Raw genomic sequence first — 16,150 nt, 5'->3', positions numbered from 1 at the left:
AAGTCTCAAGTGATGAAGCTCCCACAACTTCTGAATGCAACTTCTGTTCCATTGGTTGATTGTTCTCACTGTCAGAAAATTCCTCCTTATTTCCAGATTGAATCTCTCCTTGATCAGTTTCCATCCATTGTTCCTTGTCTGGCCTTCAGGGGCTTTGGAAAATAGCTTGACCCCTTTCTCCTCTCTGTGGCAGACCCTCAAATATTGGAAGACCACTATCATGTCTCCCCTGGTCCTTCTCTTCCCTAGACTAGCCAAGCCCAGTTCCTGCAACCGTTTATCGTATGTTTGAGCCTCCAGTCCCCTCATCATCCTGGTTGCTCTTTGTACTTTTTCTAGAGTCTCAACGTCTTTTTATAGTGTGGTGACCAAAACTGGATGCATTACTCTAGTGTGGTCTTACTAAGGCTTTATAGAGGAGGTGACGGTCTCTCTGACCACAGGGATTGTCGTCGTTTGGAACCGAAGAAATATCGAACCTGCGGTAGATGTGAGGAGAACACTCTCACAAATTTGGGAACTTGGTTTCCACAGGGTGCCAAACCATGTTTGGGGATTGGGAAAGCGTGACACACTGACATGTAAAGCACACACAGCCACATTGTGGCTTGGCCAATGGGTGAAGAAGGCAAGCTTTGGTTTTTGGGGCATTGGGGTTGAAATCGAGGTTAGCTGTAGTTGAGAAGATCTGCTTTGGGAGCATTTGAGAAGAGGTTGGAACCCGGTTAACCAAAGTTTAACCAAACTTCTTACCTTTGGTGTAGATCTAACCATCTGTCACCAAAGGTTGCTGTTTCCGCTTGATTTGCCTTTGGAAGTTGGTTTGTTTACATTCTACCTTTATTATTTGTATAAATAAGTTAAGGCAGCAAACACACACAATACTCCTTCCTCCTCCTATTTTCTCCACAACAGCCCTGTGAGGAAGGTTGTGAGAGGGAGGGACTGGGCCAAAGTCACCCAGCTGGCTTTCATGTCCCAGGACTAGAATTCACGATCTCCTGGCTTCTAACCTGGCACCTTAACTACTAAGACCAAACCAAGCTCTCATCATTAAACCAAGATTTGTGGTATGAAGTTCAGAGTTTCCTGCCTGCTTAACGAAACCCTTTTTGTCTTGTGATTACAGGGATCCGTTAAGAGGAAAGTGGCCGATGACGCATCTCCAGCCTCCGGCGCCATGCCCGACGTCCTCTTCCCAAGCGAGAGTAAGCGGCTTTGCCTTGATGACGTCACGCTTTCCATGGGTCCTGGGACCAATTCTGTTTCGTGCCCCGATATGCAAAGTTCTCCCTTTTCCACCAATCACGGGACTTCCTCCATGCCCGGACATGGGATGCTCCTTGAAAATAACCACTTGAATGGGAGCAGGATTGGATCTCCATTTTCCGTCCCACCGAACACGGACGTTGGACAGAAAGGGCCCCTCGGGGGCCATTACGGCGAAAAAGGGAGCAACATTCACGCGGTGGACCAGGAACTTCAAGATTTGTTGGAAGAGTTGACCAAGATGCCGGACCCTTCTCCCAACGAATTGGACCTTGAGAAGATCTTAGGGAGCAAACCTGACGAGCCCATGGGGAACCTGGCCCACCCACCCACCGCCATGAACAGCTCTTCCAAATCTTCTCCGCAGGGCACCCCCTTGGACAACCACCTGCCCAACAAAGATTTTTCTCCTGGATGCAACCCAAGTGGTGAGTCCCCGCAGATGACGCCTTCTTCTGGAGCCAGCTACCCGGTTCCGTCTCAGAACAAGGCTGTCGCTTCGCCCATTTCTTCAACCGCGCCCAACAAGGGCCAAAGCCAGGCCATCCATATGCCCGGGACAAATTGGCACGCCCAACAGTTGAAGCACTTAGCCAGCAAGCAAACCCCAACTTCCAAACCGCCAAACTGGCCCACCATCTCATCTCAAGGCCTTTCCCCTCCTTACCGCCAAGGGTCTTCTCCTCACCACCAGCCCTTCAGTCCTCAAAACGTCATGATCTCCAGCATGGCTCCCAACGGCCTTCCAGGAAGCAACATTCAGAGCCCACAAAACCCCCTGCTCTCCAGCATCACGTCCAACAGTAACCCGCCCGGAGGTCTGTCTCCACCTTTTGGGCCAGAGAAGCTCTCCAGTCCGGTCCTCAATCAGCAATCCTTCAGCCCGCCCAACTCCATCATGCCCAACATTTCAGCCAACAGCATTAAAAGTTCTCCCAATGCTGGACCTTCGCCGTACAGGCCGGAAAAGCTTTCTAGCCCGGCTTTGCACCAACAACCTTTCAGCCCTCAAAGCACCTTGATCGCCAACCCAACGCCGACCAGCAACCCGACCAACATGCCAAGTTCCCTCTACAAACCCATGTCGTCCATCCAGTCCAAGAACATGAACGTCATCATGACGCAGTCTTCCAACAGTATCCAACCGGGGTTGGGGAGCGAAGGTCCTGTTGCCCAAGACCAGTTCTCTTTCAGCAATACCAAGCCCCTTTCCCATTTCAGTTCAGAGACCGCCCCTGCCCAGAAGATGTCGCCGATGGCTTCCACCACGGGGCAGCAGTCACTCATGCACTACCTTCAGCAACAAGCTGCAACCTCGCCGCAAACCCAGCAGGTCAACAACAACCAGTTCCTGCAGCAGCAGCTCCGCCAGTTGATGCAGCCATCTCGGATCCAACAGCGGCACGTCCAGCCATCCCCGTTGTCATCCCAGGTGCGGCAGGTAAGCCCACAGAGGTGGCTTTTGTCCTTTGTCCACGTACCATGGTCCTTACCTGTCACCGTCTTCCCTGATCTCTTCCATCACCATCATTTTAACGACCCCAGAATCCCTTGCGGGGTGGAGTCTGGGCAACTGAATGGAGCTAGCAGAGTGTTTGTTGGCCGGATGCCCTTCCTGTCACCAGAGTGGGGTTTTGTTCAGCAGATATATTCTCGTCATGCCCAGAGAGAGAAATATTTGCCTCTACCTTGGATTGAGCCTCGGCGACGCAGTGGTTAAGAGTGTAGCACTGCAAGTTACTCCTACTGCAGTTTGGCAGTTCAAATCCCACCAGGCTCAAGGTTGATTCAGCCTTCCGTCCTTCTGAGGTGGGTAAAATGAGGACCCCAATTGTTGGGAGCAAGAGGCCAACTCTGTAAACCGCTCTGAGAGGGCTGTAAAAGCACTATAAAGCAGTATATAAGTCTAAGTGCTATTGCTATTGAACTCACAGCCTCCTGATTGTGAGGTGAGAGTTCCACCTCGAGGCCACCACACCCCCTCTTCTCCAGTCTGTTTCATGAAGCTGAAGCTCCAAGGCTTCTGGCAAACTTTGCATGTGTGCGTTGTAGGTTCGACTTTTTTCACCCTCCTTCCTGCCAACCATCCTGCTTGGCTCTGAGTCCTTTTGCGGGGTGGGGGTGATATTTGCTGGAAGGGTAGGGATTTCAATCTTCTTGGGGTCGTCATTGCAATAGATTGAGGAGTTTACAAAGAGCAAATCGTGGCTGGGTTGTTCGCTTTAAAGCCTCGTTTGAATTTCTCTGTGGCCATTTTTGGATTTTAATTTTGAGGTCGGTCTTATAAGTTGTTTGGGCTCCCTGTCTGTGTCTCTGTGAAAACTCTTTTGAGTGTGGAGAAAAACATCATTCTTTCTCTGTTTGCCTGGGCTTCCTCAGTAAACTTGCGTAGGTTGTATTTACCTAGAAGGAAGACTTAAGTTACTGTCTCATCTTCATTTGGGGAAAGCGGTTAGCATTTAAAAAAAAAAAAAAAAAAGTTTTGAGCAAACTTTCTTTTCCCAGCTTTGTCCAAATCAGAGATGACTTCTTTTTATAGTTAAAAGGTTTGCTCTGGGGGAGAGGGGAAAGGCACCTGGCCAATATCACCTGTTAACGGTGCTCAAGACAAAAATCTGAAGTCAGCAAGCAAATCCTCTTGGTTACAAATGACTCCGTCGGTCCCAAAACTACATAGTAGCTTAGCTTGGTGGGCTTGAGATGGTTGGATGGATGAAATAGGATGGACAGATGGGATAAGATGGATGGATGGATGGATGGATGGATGGATGGATGGATGGGATAAGATGGATGGATGGGTGGGTGGCTGGGTGCGTGAGTGAATGGACAGAAGGATGGATGGATGGATGAGTGAATGGATGGATGGATGGATGGATGGATGGGATAGGATGGATGGATGGGATAGGATAGATGGGTGGGTGGGTGAGTGAATGGACAGAAGGATGGATGGATGGATGAATGGATGGATGGATGGATGAGTGAATGGATGGATGGATGGTATAGGATGGATGGATGGATGGGATAGGATGGATGGATGGTTGGGTGAGTGGGTGAGTGAATGGGCAGAAGGATGGATGGATGAGTGAATGAATGGATGGATGGGATAAGATGGATGGATGGAATAGGATGGATGGATGGGATAGGATGGTGGGTGGGTGAGTGAATGGACAGAAGGATGGATGGATGGATGGATGGATGAGTGAATGGATGGATGGATGGATGGATGGGATAGGATGGGTGGGTGGGTGAGTGAATGGACAGAAGGATGGATGGATGAGTGGATGGATGGGATAGGATGGATGGATAGGATAGGATGGATGGATGGGATAGGGTGGAAGGATGAGTGAGTGAGTGAATGGACAGAAGGGTAGATGGAAGGGTGAATGAGTGAATAGACAGAAGGATGGATGGATGGATGGATGGATGGATGGATGGATGGATGGATGGATGGATGGATGGATGGATGGATGGATGGATGGATAGATGGATGGATGGATGGATGGAGGGATGGGTGAATGGACAAAAGGATGGATGGATGGATGGATGGATGGATGGATGGATGGATGGATGGATGGATGGATGGATACTACACCATGGTCAGTGTTGGCTCTTAGCAGCCACATAGATGGATTATCTGTCCTCAGCTGATCCTTCAAATCTTTGAGTAACACAATCATCACCAGTACAACTTCCTTTTCTTCTTTCCTTCCTTCCTCTTTCCCCAGCATTATAGCCTCCTCCATAGAGTTGGATCTCCCTATATAAGGGGTCCAAAATAGGATAATTTGAACCTGATCAATTTTTTCCCTCAAGGGAGAACTCAGTCCTGGGATCCGTTTGTTCACTGCTTTTGTGTGAGACCCATTTCCCAGGTGCAGCCAGGCTGAAGAAAGAAAGGTGGTTTCAACCCTCTGAATTAAAAGATTAATTTAAAGGCATCATCATTATCTGGTCATCTTTTGTGGAAGGATGTTTCTGTTGGCTTTGGAGTTGATGCTCTCCACCCAGAACTGCAGCTAGCTACATAAATGGAAATATAAATAGAAGTTGGACCTCAGACCTGGGAATGTTGATTTAAGAGAGTTTCCTGATTTGTGTCATCACCAAGTTATGGTCTGTTTAACTAGGGTTTACTGAAGGCTGGGTCCATATAGAGAGCTAAATCAAGGACTTGTTAAATGCATTAAATATGATTATCAATGTTTTATTTATGGTAAAAGGAAGGATATATTTGATAAATGAAATGTTATATTTAAAAAAACTGTTAGGGAATATTTTTGGAAATTGTAGTGGCATAACTGAAAGTCAGAACTGAGATGGAATTGGGAAGGGGAAAATAATGGAATACATTTTTTAAACAATAAGTTGATGTAAGATAAAGAAAGGAAACTAGAATTTGAATGAGGGTGATTAAGTATATTTGAAAAAGAAATAGCTAAGGTTTAATAACATGTTATTGGATGTAAAAGGAAGATAATTGAATATACGGATTGATATGCAAATAAGAGACTGAAATATTGAAAACTAAATAATGAGAATTTTGGAAATAATAAATTTAGGTAGGAATATGAGAAGTATATAAGTTTATTAAAGTTAATATATATTAAATACTATTCTAATTGCATTAAAATGTAAAACACCCAGGTGCCATATTGTTCACATATTGATTATGTATGGGGAAAAAAAAACTTCATATATATATAAAAGGGCAGTAGCTCTTTTGAATTCTGCTATATAGTGCAGTGTTGGTGCGGTGTGGGGGGGTTTCGGTTCAATGTGTGGAGGGTGAACGATGTGTGTTTGTGTTTATTTTCATGGTCATGATGTGCACTGAAGATGGTGTTTGATTTCGTTGTACGAGGTACAAGGACTATAAAGTAAACTAAACTAAACTAAAAGAGGGCTAAATCAAAGCAACCACGTGGCAGTTTAGTGCTATGTGAATCCAGTTGCCGTTGGGGGCGAGATCCTAGGAAAATATTCAACCTGGCTTTCCATGAAGGGTATAGGGTGCCAACCTACAGGGATTATTGTGTATCCTGAGATTAAAACCTGACTTTTGGGGCCCCATAACAGTGTGGGCACTCAGTGACCTGCCAGCTGTAGTTGCAAAAGCCGCAACTGATGTAGGAACGAGCAGCTGCTGAGCTGTTTCTGCCTTATGCCGTGATCCTCCTTTCTGTAGGGCTCTGGTTACACCCTCGATAATAAAGCAAAGGATCTCTGGAGGCGAATTCACTCCTGGAATCTTGCTGGCAAGCAAAGGATTTGAGCAGAGAGCCAACTGCTGGGGGAAAGATTGTGAGAACGGCTTGGGTGTTGGGTGTAGGGCAAAGGCCTGCATTGCCCATTAATCAGAATTGAGCGAGTGAAGAGAAGGACCAGGGGAGACAGGAGAGCAGCCTTCCAATATTGGAGGGGCTGCCACAGAGAGGAGGAAGGGGGTCAAGCTATTTTCCAAGGCACCTGAAGGCCAGACAAGGAATAATGGATGGAAACTGAACAAGGAGAGATTCATCTTGGAAATAAGGAGGGATTTTCTGGTAGCGAGAGCAATCAACCCCATGGAACAGAAGTTGCCTTCAGAAATTGTGGGAGCTTCATTGCTGGAGGCTTTCAAGAAGAGACTGGACTGCCATGGGTCAGAAATAGGGTAGGGTCTCCTGCTTGGGCGGGGGGTTGGACTAGATGACCTACAAGGTCCCTTCCAACTCTGTTAATCTGTTAAAGATATAAACTAGTGAGCTGGAAGGGACCTTGGAGGTCTTCTAGTCCAACCCACTGCTTAAGCAGGAAACCCGATACAATTTGAGACAAGTGGCTGTCCAGTCTCTTCCTTGACTTAAGTCCAATCACTTGACAACAGAAGGTACGATGGACAAAAGGGACCTAGAACCCAGTTCCAACGTTCCAATATGCCCTCCATAGTCATGTGACTGCATTATGGAGACTCCACAACCACTCACATTTACGGCCATTTTTGCAGCATCTGTGATCACGGGACCACAGACATTTTGTACATTTTATGATGTTTCCACCAAAAACAAGTGTTTATTCCTGGTTGTCAGCAAAAATATTCCCATCACGAACAACCGAGTATTGACTTAACTTACTGACCATAATGGGCAGGCTCCATTACGATTGTAAGTCAAGGACTGCCTGCATTGAGAGAATGAAACATCAGGGATTAATGATTTATTTAACCATCTCTCTGAACCCAAAAGTGCTTTTTTTTTTTTTTTTCCCAAGAGGCAACTGGATTTTCTGGATTTTTTTCTCTGAAGACATTTCGCTTCTCACCCAAGAAGCTTCTTCAACTCTGAGAGCAGAAGAAGCTTTTGAGAGAAGCTGAGGAAGCTTCTGGGATGAGAAGTAAAACCTCTTCAGAGCAAAAATACAAAGTCTACTTATCTCTTGAAAAAAAAAAAGGATATTTGGGACAACCATGACCTGGATGATTTGAGAATCTCCATAGACCTATCCCTCTGAATGCATTTGGCCAGGTGGGGAATTCTGGGAGTTGAAGTCCGCAGGTATTAAAATTGCCAAGGGTGGACATCCTTGCTGTAGAAGAAAAAAGGAGGAAATTCAAGGGGGCTGAAGGCTGGAGGATTGATGACGCCTTCTGTTGGGCAATAAAGATTCCATTTATTTCCTTTTCTCAATCTCCTCTCTTTATCCTGGTGCTAAGAGGACAGGTGCGGTGATCTTTTCTTAGAACAATAAAAGCTCCAGTCTATTGTGATGATAAATACGAGCACTGAGAATATTCACATTTTTCAAATCAGTTCAGTAAACTTGTAGATGCCTGGCTGGTGTTATTTTTATTTTTTTTGTGCAACTAGGGAGGACTTATAACATTAATTATGTCACAAATGACAGGCCCGCTTTTATATCGGCTGCTTAAGCCATCTCTGAATAACAAGCCAGTAAAGGATCAGGGCAATTCTTTTAAAGAGCTTTAATGAATTTATTACAAACTGGGCATTCCAAGGAGGATCCCTAAAGCAAACTATAGAGAGATAAGTAGATTATCGCCATTCTTGGTGGTGCTAACAAGTTTTTCTTCCAACAATTCTTTTTTGTTGCGAGGGAAGATTGGAAACATCTGTTGATTAATTGCAGAATGGGGGAAAATATCCAATTATTCATATGTCCATACGAGTTTTTTATTAATTTTTAAGAAAAAGGAGAGGCTTTTTTCCTTAAGGGAACTTCCTAATTTAATCAAAAGAGTCCCTCCAAACTATCTGATTTTGCTTCATTTTTCATAAAGTTAAGCAGGTTTGAAATCTTCTTTTTACCTGGTTTGGCAATGAGCAAGAAAGCTTCAACCATTTCTCTTATTATTGGCAAGAAACCTGTAGGTTCGTGTCCACAAAATGATTAAGAGTCAAGCTTGGGATGAAAGGGGGCCTTTACCTGTAGCTTAAACACCCTTGAAAATACCTGTGATATGAATTCATTTGGTTAACTAGCAAGGAATTTCTTCAGATGTTGTATCAAATGTCTTCCCGGCTGGGTTTTATCTTAAACTGCTGTCATTTTACAAGTCTTTGAAACCGATCAAAGACATTTCTCCAATGTGGTACTTTATGAAATGCATTGAAGTCGAGATGTGGACAGGAAGGCAGAAGATAGAAATAGGATCTGTAACTTTGCACAGCCTGAGAAGTTCAAAAGTGTTCGTAGACTACCATCGAATTTACACAGAACCAGGGCCAACTTGCCATGGGGCAATTTAACAATTCAATTTTAACGATTGGAAATAAATAAACATCATTTATTTTAATGTTTGTCATGCACCTTTCATTCTGTCCCTCCTTTTGCATCCTTTCTTTTTTAAAAATAGGAAAACCTTTATTAAACATTGAAAAACATCAAATACAAAATAGAATACAACTCATTAAGACAAAAAACACTGTAAACGTTACAAACCATTTTGACGGTGCTTACATATCAGTTATTGTTCCCACGCATACTTCATATTCCTGGTTGTTCTCATACCTTATCCTTCTTGTACTATTCATTCCTTATTTCCTCGCTTATTTCTGTCATTTATCCATTTGTACCAGTTTTCCCAAACTGTAAAATACTTTGAGTCTTCCTTTTCTTTTAATTTTAGAGTAAGTTGGTCCATTTCAGCGCAATCGTAGATTCTTTCTTTAATGATTCTATTCCGCCATTTCTTTGATGTTAGGGTTACTCTTGTCCTACTACTAGTTGGCTGTGGTGAGTTGGCTGCAGTGAATGGTCATAGACCCCGAGTTGTAGGCTGTGGATACTAAATACCAGGAAAAGTTTGTGTTCTGACCTAGGCTTCCCAAAAGCACAAAGCCAACTCCTCGTCCACACAAAAACGCTTTTATTTAGTTTAAAGTGAATTCCTCTCCAGCAAAGTCCCGGCGAACAGTCTTTCAAGAGATTGCACAACTACAGACCTTTATCAGGCTGGCAGAGTTGCCAGGCCAATATCTTCCAAACGCCACACTGTAGAAGACAATACTTGGCAAGAAGTCAGGAACAGATCTTCACCCTAATGAATTGAACTAATTGTCTCCTGCAAACCCCACTCCCCTTTTGCTCCTCTTTATTCCCTATGGGAGGGGCCATTCACCGTCCATTTGAGCCTTTACTCCCAAGTCAACCCTTGTTCCTTAGCTGTTCCCTTCTTCTGGCAGCTCTGTGCATGAGCACACTGGGAACAGGCTCCAGCTGTTCTTCTTCCCCAGTGATCTCTGACTTCGAAGGCAGCTGATAACTGTCAGACGGCCCTGGCCCCATCTCTTCTCCCAATGCAGAGCGCTGGTCAGAGCCTTCCCCAGCTTCCAGGACTGGCCCATGTTCCTCCCCAACCTTCTCAGAATAACAAGAGTTGGGAGGGTCCTTGGAGGTCTTCTAGTCCAACCCCTTGTTCAAATAAGAGATCCTATACCACTCCAAACAAACGGTTGTCCCAATTTCTTCTTAAAACCTCCAGGGATGGAGCACCCACAACTTCTGAAGGCAAGACGTCATGCTGATTCATCGTCCTCCCGGTCAGGAAATTTCTCCTTTAAGTTCTAGGTTTGCTTCTCTCCTCGATTAGTTGTCTCCTACAAGCTCTCTAGGTTGGGCCCATTCCACGTGTTAGACTTAGCATGCTGAGGCTCACAGGTGTACATTCTGGATTAGTGGAGTCACTCAAAGCAAGAATGTGGTTTAGTAATTTCCACGTTACAGGTTTGGCCTCTCTAATTAGGAGCAAGGAATTCATCCCCAACAATGAATCAGGCCCTTTTGAAAAAAAAAAAGGGAATTTCAGTACTCTGGATGACTCGAGAGGTTCTGTACCTTTTAACCCCTGGCCATCCTTCGCCAGGTGAGGTCCCCACAAGCCAGCAGGAAAAGGTGCAAACCTAAATTTAAATTTGGAGAAGATAGAAAGAGCAATGGGAGGATTCAGCTTCTTACTCAACCTGTTGCTTTCCAGGGAAAGTTTCCCCATTGAAACATAAAATGAATATTCCAAGTGCTCCGTCAATTTCTAGCATTCATTCTCAGCCAAAGGTAGCAGTTATGGTTATCGTGCTCCTTCTATTGCCATACACTTTCCCCAATTCTGTACAGCTGTATACAGGACAAAGTCCTCAGTTGTGTGGACTTGGTCTTTCAAGGTCTTTTCATGCTGGTTGTAGGTTTGTGAAATTGACCTTCCAACATTCTAGACTCTTCTTAGAATTGAGAGTCTAGCTCTAGATTCTAGCTCCCTAGACAACTTTCCTACGTTCTGGGCTGTAATGCTAAACGTAATGTGTAAATATTAGATTCTCCATCCCACTTCCCAAGGGTGAAGCTCTCTACAGCAGTGATCCCCAACCTTTTTTACGCCGGAAGCACTTTTTCATCAAAAAAAGATGGCGCCAGCACTTCCGGTGAGCTTTTTCCGGGTAGAAATGGCTTTCTACCCGGAAAAGCTCACGAGCCATGGCGCCGCCATCTTTTTGATGAAACGTGCTTCCGGTGAGCTTCTACCCGGAAAAGCTCACCGGAAGCACTTTTCATCAAAAAAGATGGCGGCGCCACAAGCAAGCCAGCGGCCCGGTAGGACCTGTTCCGCGGACCGGTACTGGTCCGCGGACCGGTGGTTGGGGACCCCTGCTCTACAGGGCCTCCATACGGCTTGGAGGAGATGGGAGTTGTAGTCTGTCAGAACCAGAAAGGATCAGATCAAGATGAAGGAGTTCAGCCTGAATGGAGCTCGAATGAGTGTTGAATGAGGAGAAAGGACTCATTATCCAGACCTTCTTATGACCCATGATCAGAATAACTCGGGATGTGATTTCTTTGTGGTCTTTTCTGAAAGAAAAGCAGTGGAGGGTTATCTTCAGTGAGTTTTAGAATAACAGTATAACAGAGTTGGAATGGACCTTGGAGGTCTTCTAGTTCAGGAGTCTCCAACCTTAGCAACTTTAAGACTTGTGGACTTCAAGTCCCAGAATTCTAGGAGTTGAAGTCCATAAGTCTTAAAGTTGCTAAGGTTGGAGACCCCTGTTCTAGTCCAACTCTTTGCTCTGGCACGAGACCCAATACCATTTCAGACAAATGGCTTCCAGTCTCTTCTCGAAAGCCTCCAGTGATGGAGCACCCACAACTTCTGGGGACAAATTGTTCCACTGATGAGGAAATGTCTCCTTAGTTCTAGGTTGCTTCTCTCCTTGATTAGCTTCCATCCATTGTTTCTTGTCCTGCCCTCCTTTGCTTTGGAGAATAGCTTGATTCCCTCTTCTTTGGGGCAGCCCCTGAGATATTGGAAGGCTGCTCTCATGTCACCCCTGGTCCTTCTTTTTATCAAAGTAGACATAACCCAATTCCAGCAACCGTTCTTTATATGTTTTAGTCTCCAGTCTCCTAATCATCTTCATTGCTCTTCTCTGCACGCCAGTGGTGGGATTCATTTTTTTTTTACTACTGGTTCTGTGGGCGTGCCTTGGTGGCTGTGGCATGGCTCGGTGCATGTGGCAGGGGAAGGATACTGCAAAATCCCCATTCCTTCCCCACCCCACTGACCTGCTTTCCAGCTCCGTTCTCCTGTGCAGGGCAACCAAAGAAGACCCAGCCAATGAGCTGAGACTCGGGAGGCGGAGAATAGATGAGTGGGGCAGGGGCAATCAGAGGCGATATTTGCAGGTGCTCCAAACTATTCCAAATTTCCGCTACTGGTTCTCCACAACTGGTCAGAGCCTGCTAAATATCACCTCTGCTGCATGCTTTCCAGAGTCTCCACCTCTTTCCAACTGGCCCCTTCTCTTTTACGCAGGCGTTATTTTTGCAAATGTGAGTCAGGTCAGCCTTGTTTGTCTCCCACTGAAGTCTTCTTCATCCTGGAGCGTGGCAAGTATTTACAGAGGGGAAAAAGAATGTGGACAATAGCCAGGAAGAGGAAAGAACAATCAGGCAGAAAGTGGGATTTTTTGTAGGAGGTCCAGGGACAGCCTTGAGTAGGGGGGAGCAGGCGCTGGAGGGTAGACCATGGGCAGGGGGGTAGTGGAGAGATGTGGGTTGCACTGGGCTGGTGCGTGCTTTACGTGTCTTTTATTTTAGAGACGTCGAGGTTGCGTTCCAAAAACTAAACCTTCTTGGACCAGCCTGTGTTTTCATTCCAGCCACTCCTATCTTAGATCTTGTCTGTAGCTCAGCCAGACAGTTCGTCAAAAATGCCTCTTCCCTGGGAGAATGAGGAGATCGGATCGGATCTAATCTCTCTTCATCTGAAGCTCAAAGCCTTGATTGTTAAACATTGACAAGTATCGATACAGGGTGGGGTGTGTTTCATGTTGTAGGAAACTGGGGCTCTGAAGGATATACCTGGAGCGGGAAGGCATTCAAAAGGCCTACGGTGATCGAAGAAGAGAAAATGGTTTGCAAAGAACCTACGGGGAGAAGCAGGACTTTTTATTTATGTTTTATTTATTTTATTTTGTCAAGCGATTATAAGATAACAGCTATAAGTATAAACATAGTTATGAATACATCAGATGGGTACATATAAGAAAAATAAAAAGAAACAATAGGACAGGGAAGTAGGCATGTTGGTGCGCTTATGCACGCCCCCTACAGACCTCTTAGGAAAGGGGTGAGGTCAACAGTAGACAGTCTAAGGTTAAAGTTTTTGGGGTTTGGGGAAGAAACCACAGAGTCGGGTAGAGTATTCCAGACATTGACCACTCTGTTGCTGAAGTCGTATTTCCTGCAATCAAGTTTGGTGCAATTAACCTTGAGTTTGTATCTATTGTGTGCTCTTGTGTTGTTATGGTTGAAGCTGAAGTATTCATTGACAGGTAGGACATTGCAATGTAAGATTTTATATACTATACTTAGATCGGGCCGAAGACGGGGTAGTTCTAGGTTTTCTAGGTCTAGAATTTCAAGTCTGGTGGCATAAGGTATTCTGCAATGAGTAGAGGACCTGCTAGACAACTACTATGATCCCTGGAATGTTGTTGTTGTTAGTTGCAAAGTCATGTCCAACCCATCGTGATCCCATGGACTACGTTCCTCCAGGCCTTCCTGTCCTCTGCCATCTTCTGGAGTCCATTTAAGCTCACACTGACTGCTTCAGTGACTCCATCCAGCCACTTCCTCCTCTGCCGTCCCCTTCTTCTTTTGTCTTCAATTTTTCCCAGCATTCGGCTCTTCTCCAGGGAGTCCTTCCTTCTCATGAGGTGGCCAAAGTCTTTGAGTTCCATCTTCAGGATCTGGCCTTTTAAAGAGCAGTCAGGGTGGATCTCCTCTAGGACTGACCGGTTGGATGGCCTTGCAGTCCAGTGGACTCACAGGAATCTTCTCCAGCCCCAGAGTTCAAAGGCCTCCATTCTTTGGCGCTCAGCCTTCCTTATGGTCCAACTTTCACAGCCATGCATTGCAACTGGGAAAACCACAGCCTCGACTCTACGCACTTTGGTTGGCAGGGGGATGTCTCTGCTTTTTAGTTATGCTGTCTAGATTTGCCTGGAATGTTAATAAGGGCCAACCAACAACTTCTCTTCTAGGACCTGCTGTGCTCCGTGCCTCTTTGAATTCATTTGCATTCTTTCCATTTTTAAAAAAAAAAGAAAAGAAAAGAAAGAAAGGGAAGTTAGGAAAGTACTATCTTCAAACAAAGTCTCTGTTTCCAAGAATACTTCTGCTCCCACCCCCAGAGGAGGGAGAGAAGGAGGAAGAGGAGAAGAAAGAGAAGTAGAGATGAAAGACAGCTTCTTGGAGGCCCAGAGCAAGTGGTGAGGAGCAGGCTCACCGCTATGGGTATTTTGAAGCAGGCCAAGCTTGTAATGTAAGGATGTCCCTGACATGCCCTCAAAATTTCAGAAGAAGCAGTGAAATAGTGTGTAGATGACTTCAAGAATCCTTCTTGAATGCAGGCTGTTAACACGAGTCCCTCTGGAGTCTAGAATCCTGGTTGCAAGTTCTTTTTTTTTTGTCCACATTCCACTAGATTGATTTCACTGTGTAAAGAACAAGTAGAAGTTGTGTTGAAGGGGTTAAACTGTTGCTCGTACCTTCACTGGTCAATGAGATTCGACACATCTTAAGTTGGTTTTCTTAACCTTTCTAAACCAGGAGTCTCCAAACTATGACTTGTGGACTTTAAGACTCGTGGACTTCAACTTCCCATGGCTGGCTGGGGAATTCTGGGAGTTGAAGTCCACGGGAAAGTTGCAAAGTTTGGAGAGAGCCCTCTTCTGAAATCTAGGTAGAAAGATTGAAGGAACTGGGTGTATTTTGTCTTGAAAAAAGACAACTATAGGGGAGGATATGGGACCAGCTCTTCAAATACCCCAAAAAAGGTGAAGACCAATTTCCTCTTCACCCCCACACATGCAGGGAAACATTCCAAGAAAGCAAGTTCTGATTGGAGCCTTCCTGAGTGTAAGAGCAAGTCAACAATGGAACCAGAAACCATTCTTCTCTAGATGTTCCCAGTAGAAGATGGATGGTCCTTTGGATCACAGGATCTGGTAGCTTAAATAACCCCTTCCATGGGAGTAGTCTTCTTTTTTACTTCCTCTTTTACCACTTCAGGAGTCCAGGGAGATACACAATTCTGGATCTTGCTCTTCTGGTGGCCTCAACCCTTCTTAGTTGAGGTTGCTGTAGGGTTTCTTTGAGGTTGTCTCTCCTTACCCCCTTCCATGGGACACAAGGCATTATATTTATGTAACTTCTGCATGGTGGTTTTATTTTAGCAAAATGTGATCAAAGCTCTCACTTTTTCTTGACCGTGTCCCAAAGGGGGACGTGACTCTTACCGAGTCCAAGAAGATACTTTGCTCCAACAAGATGACGCCCTTTAAGTTCCTTCTCCAGAATACAAAGGAGAGAGAAATTTCTCCTCCTCCATCCGGAGCAGCTGACAACAGGGACAACTCTCAATGCACACACATATACACACACACACACACACATTGCCCTGACACTCTTCTCCCTCTCAACAACGCACCCAGCCGCCTCCCTTCTTTCCCTCCACCCCCACCCTAAGGTCCCGGCTGTCTGCAGCAGCTGTCTTATCCACCTTAATGCCAGGCAAGTTCTGGCGAGGAACATCCCAACTTTGCTCTTGCCTGGAGGCACTAATGGGGCTGATGTGGGCTTATCAAGGTGAGGTTCAACTTAGACAAGAGGAAAGTCGGTAATTACACGGTGAGGAATGCTGCCTATTTCAAAGCAGGTTAACAAGTCATAAAAGGTAAAAGGTAGATTTCAGAAGAGGGCTCTCTCCAAACTTTGCAACTTTCTCGTGGACTTCAACTCCCAGAATTCCCCAGCCAGCCATGGGAAGTTGAAGTCCACGAGTCTTAAAGGTTCCCCTCACACATATGTGCTAGACGTTTCCGGCTCTAGG

General features: G+C 45.3%; 1 protein-coding gene across 1 annotated transcript in view; it reads left to right on the top strand.

The window, feature by feature from the left end:
* Positions 1-16,150, top strand: part of MAMLD1 (mastermind like domain containing 1) — a 111,497-nt gene that overhangs the window by 63,165 nt on the left and 32,182 nt on the right. Inside the window, 1 exon segment of the mRNA XM_087972226.1 lies at positions 1,130-2,710. Within this exon segment, the coding sequence (XP_087828352.1) occupies positions 1,130-2,710 (1,581 nt within the window).

This window comes from Notechis scutatus, chromosome 10 (genome assembly GCF_049901735.1).
Source record: "Notechis scutatus isolate UNSWTSFEM ecotype Mainland chromosome 10, rNotScu1.2, whole genome shotgun sequence".
NCBI classification, from domain to species: Eukaryota; Metazoa; Chordata; class Lepidosauria; order Squamata; family Elapidae; genus Notechis; species Notechis scutatus.
The sequence above is the reverse complement of the archived record's forward strand: the minus strand, read 5'-3'. Positions and strand labels throughout refer to the sequence as shown.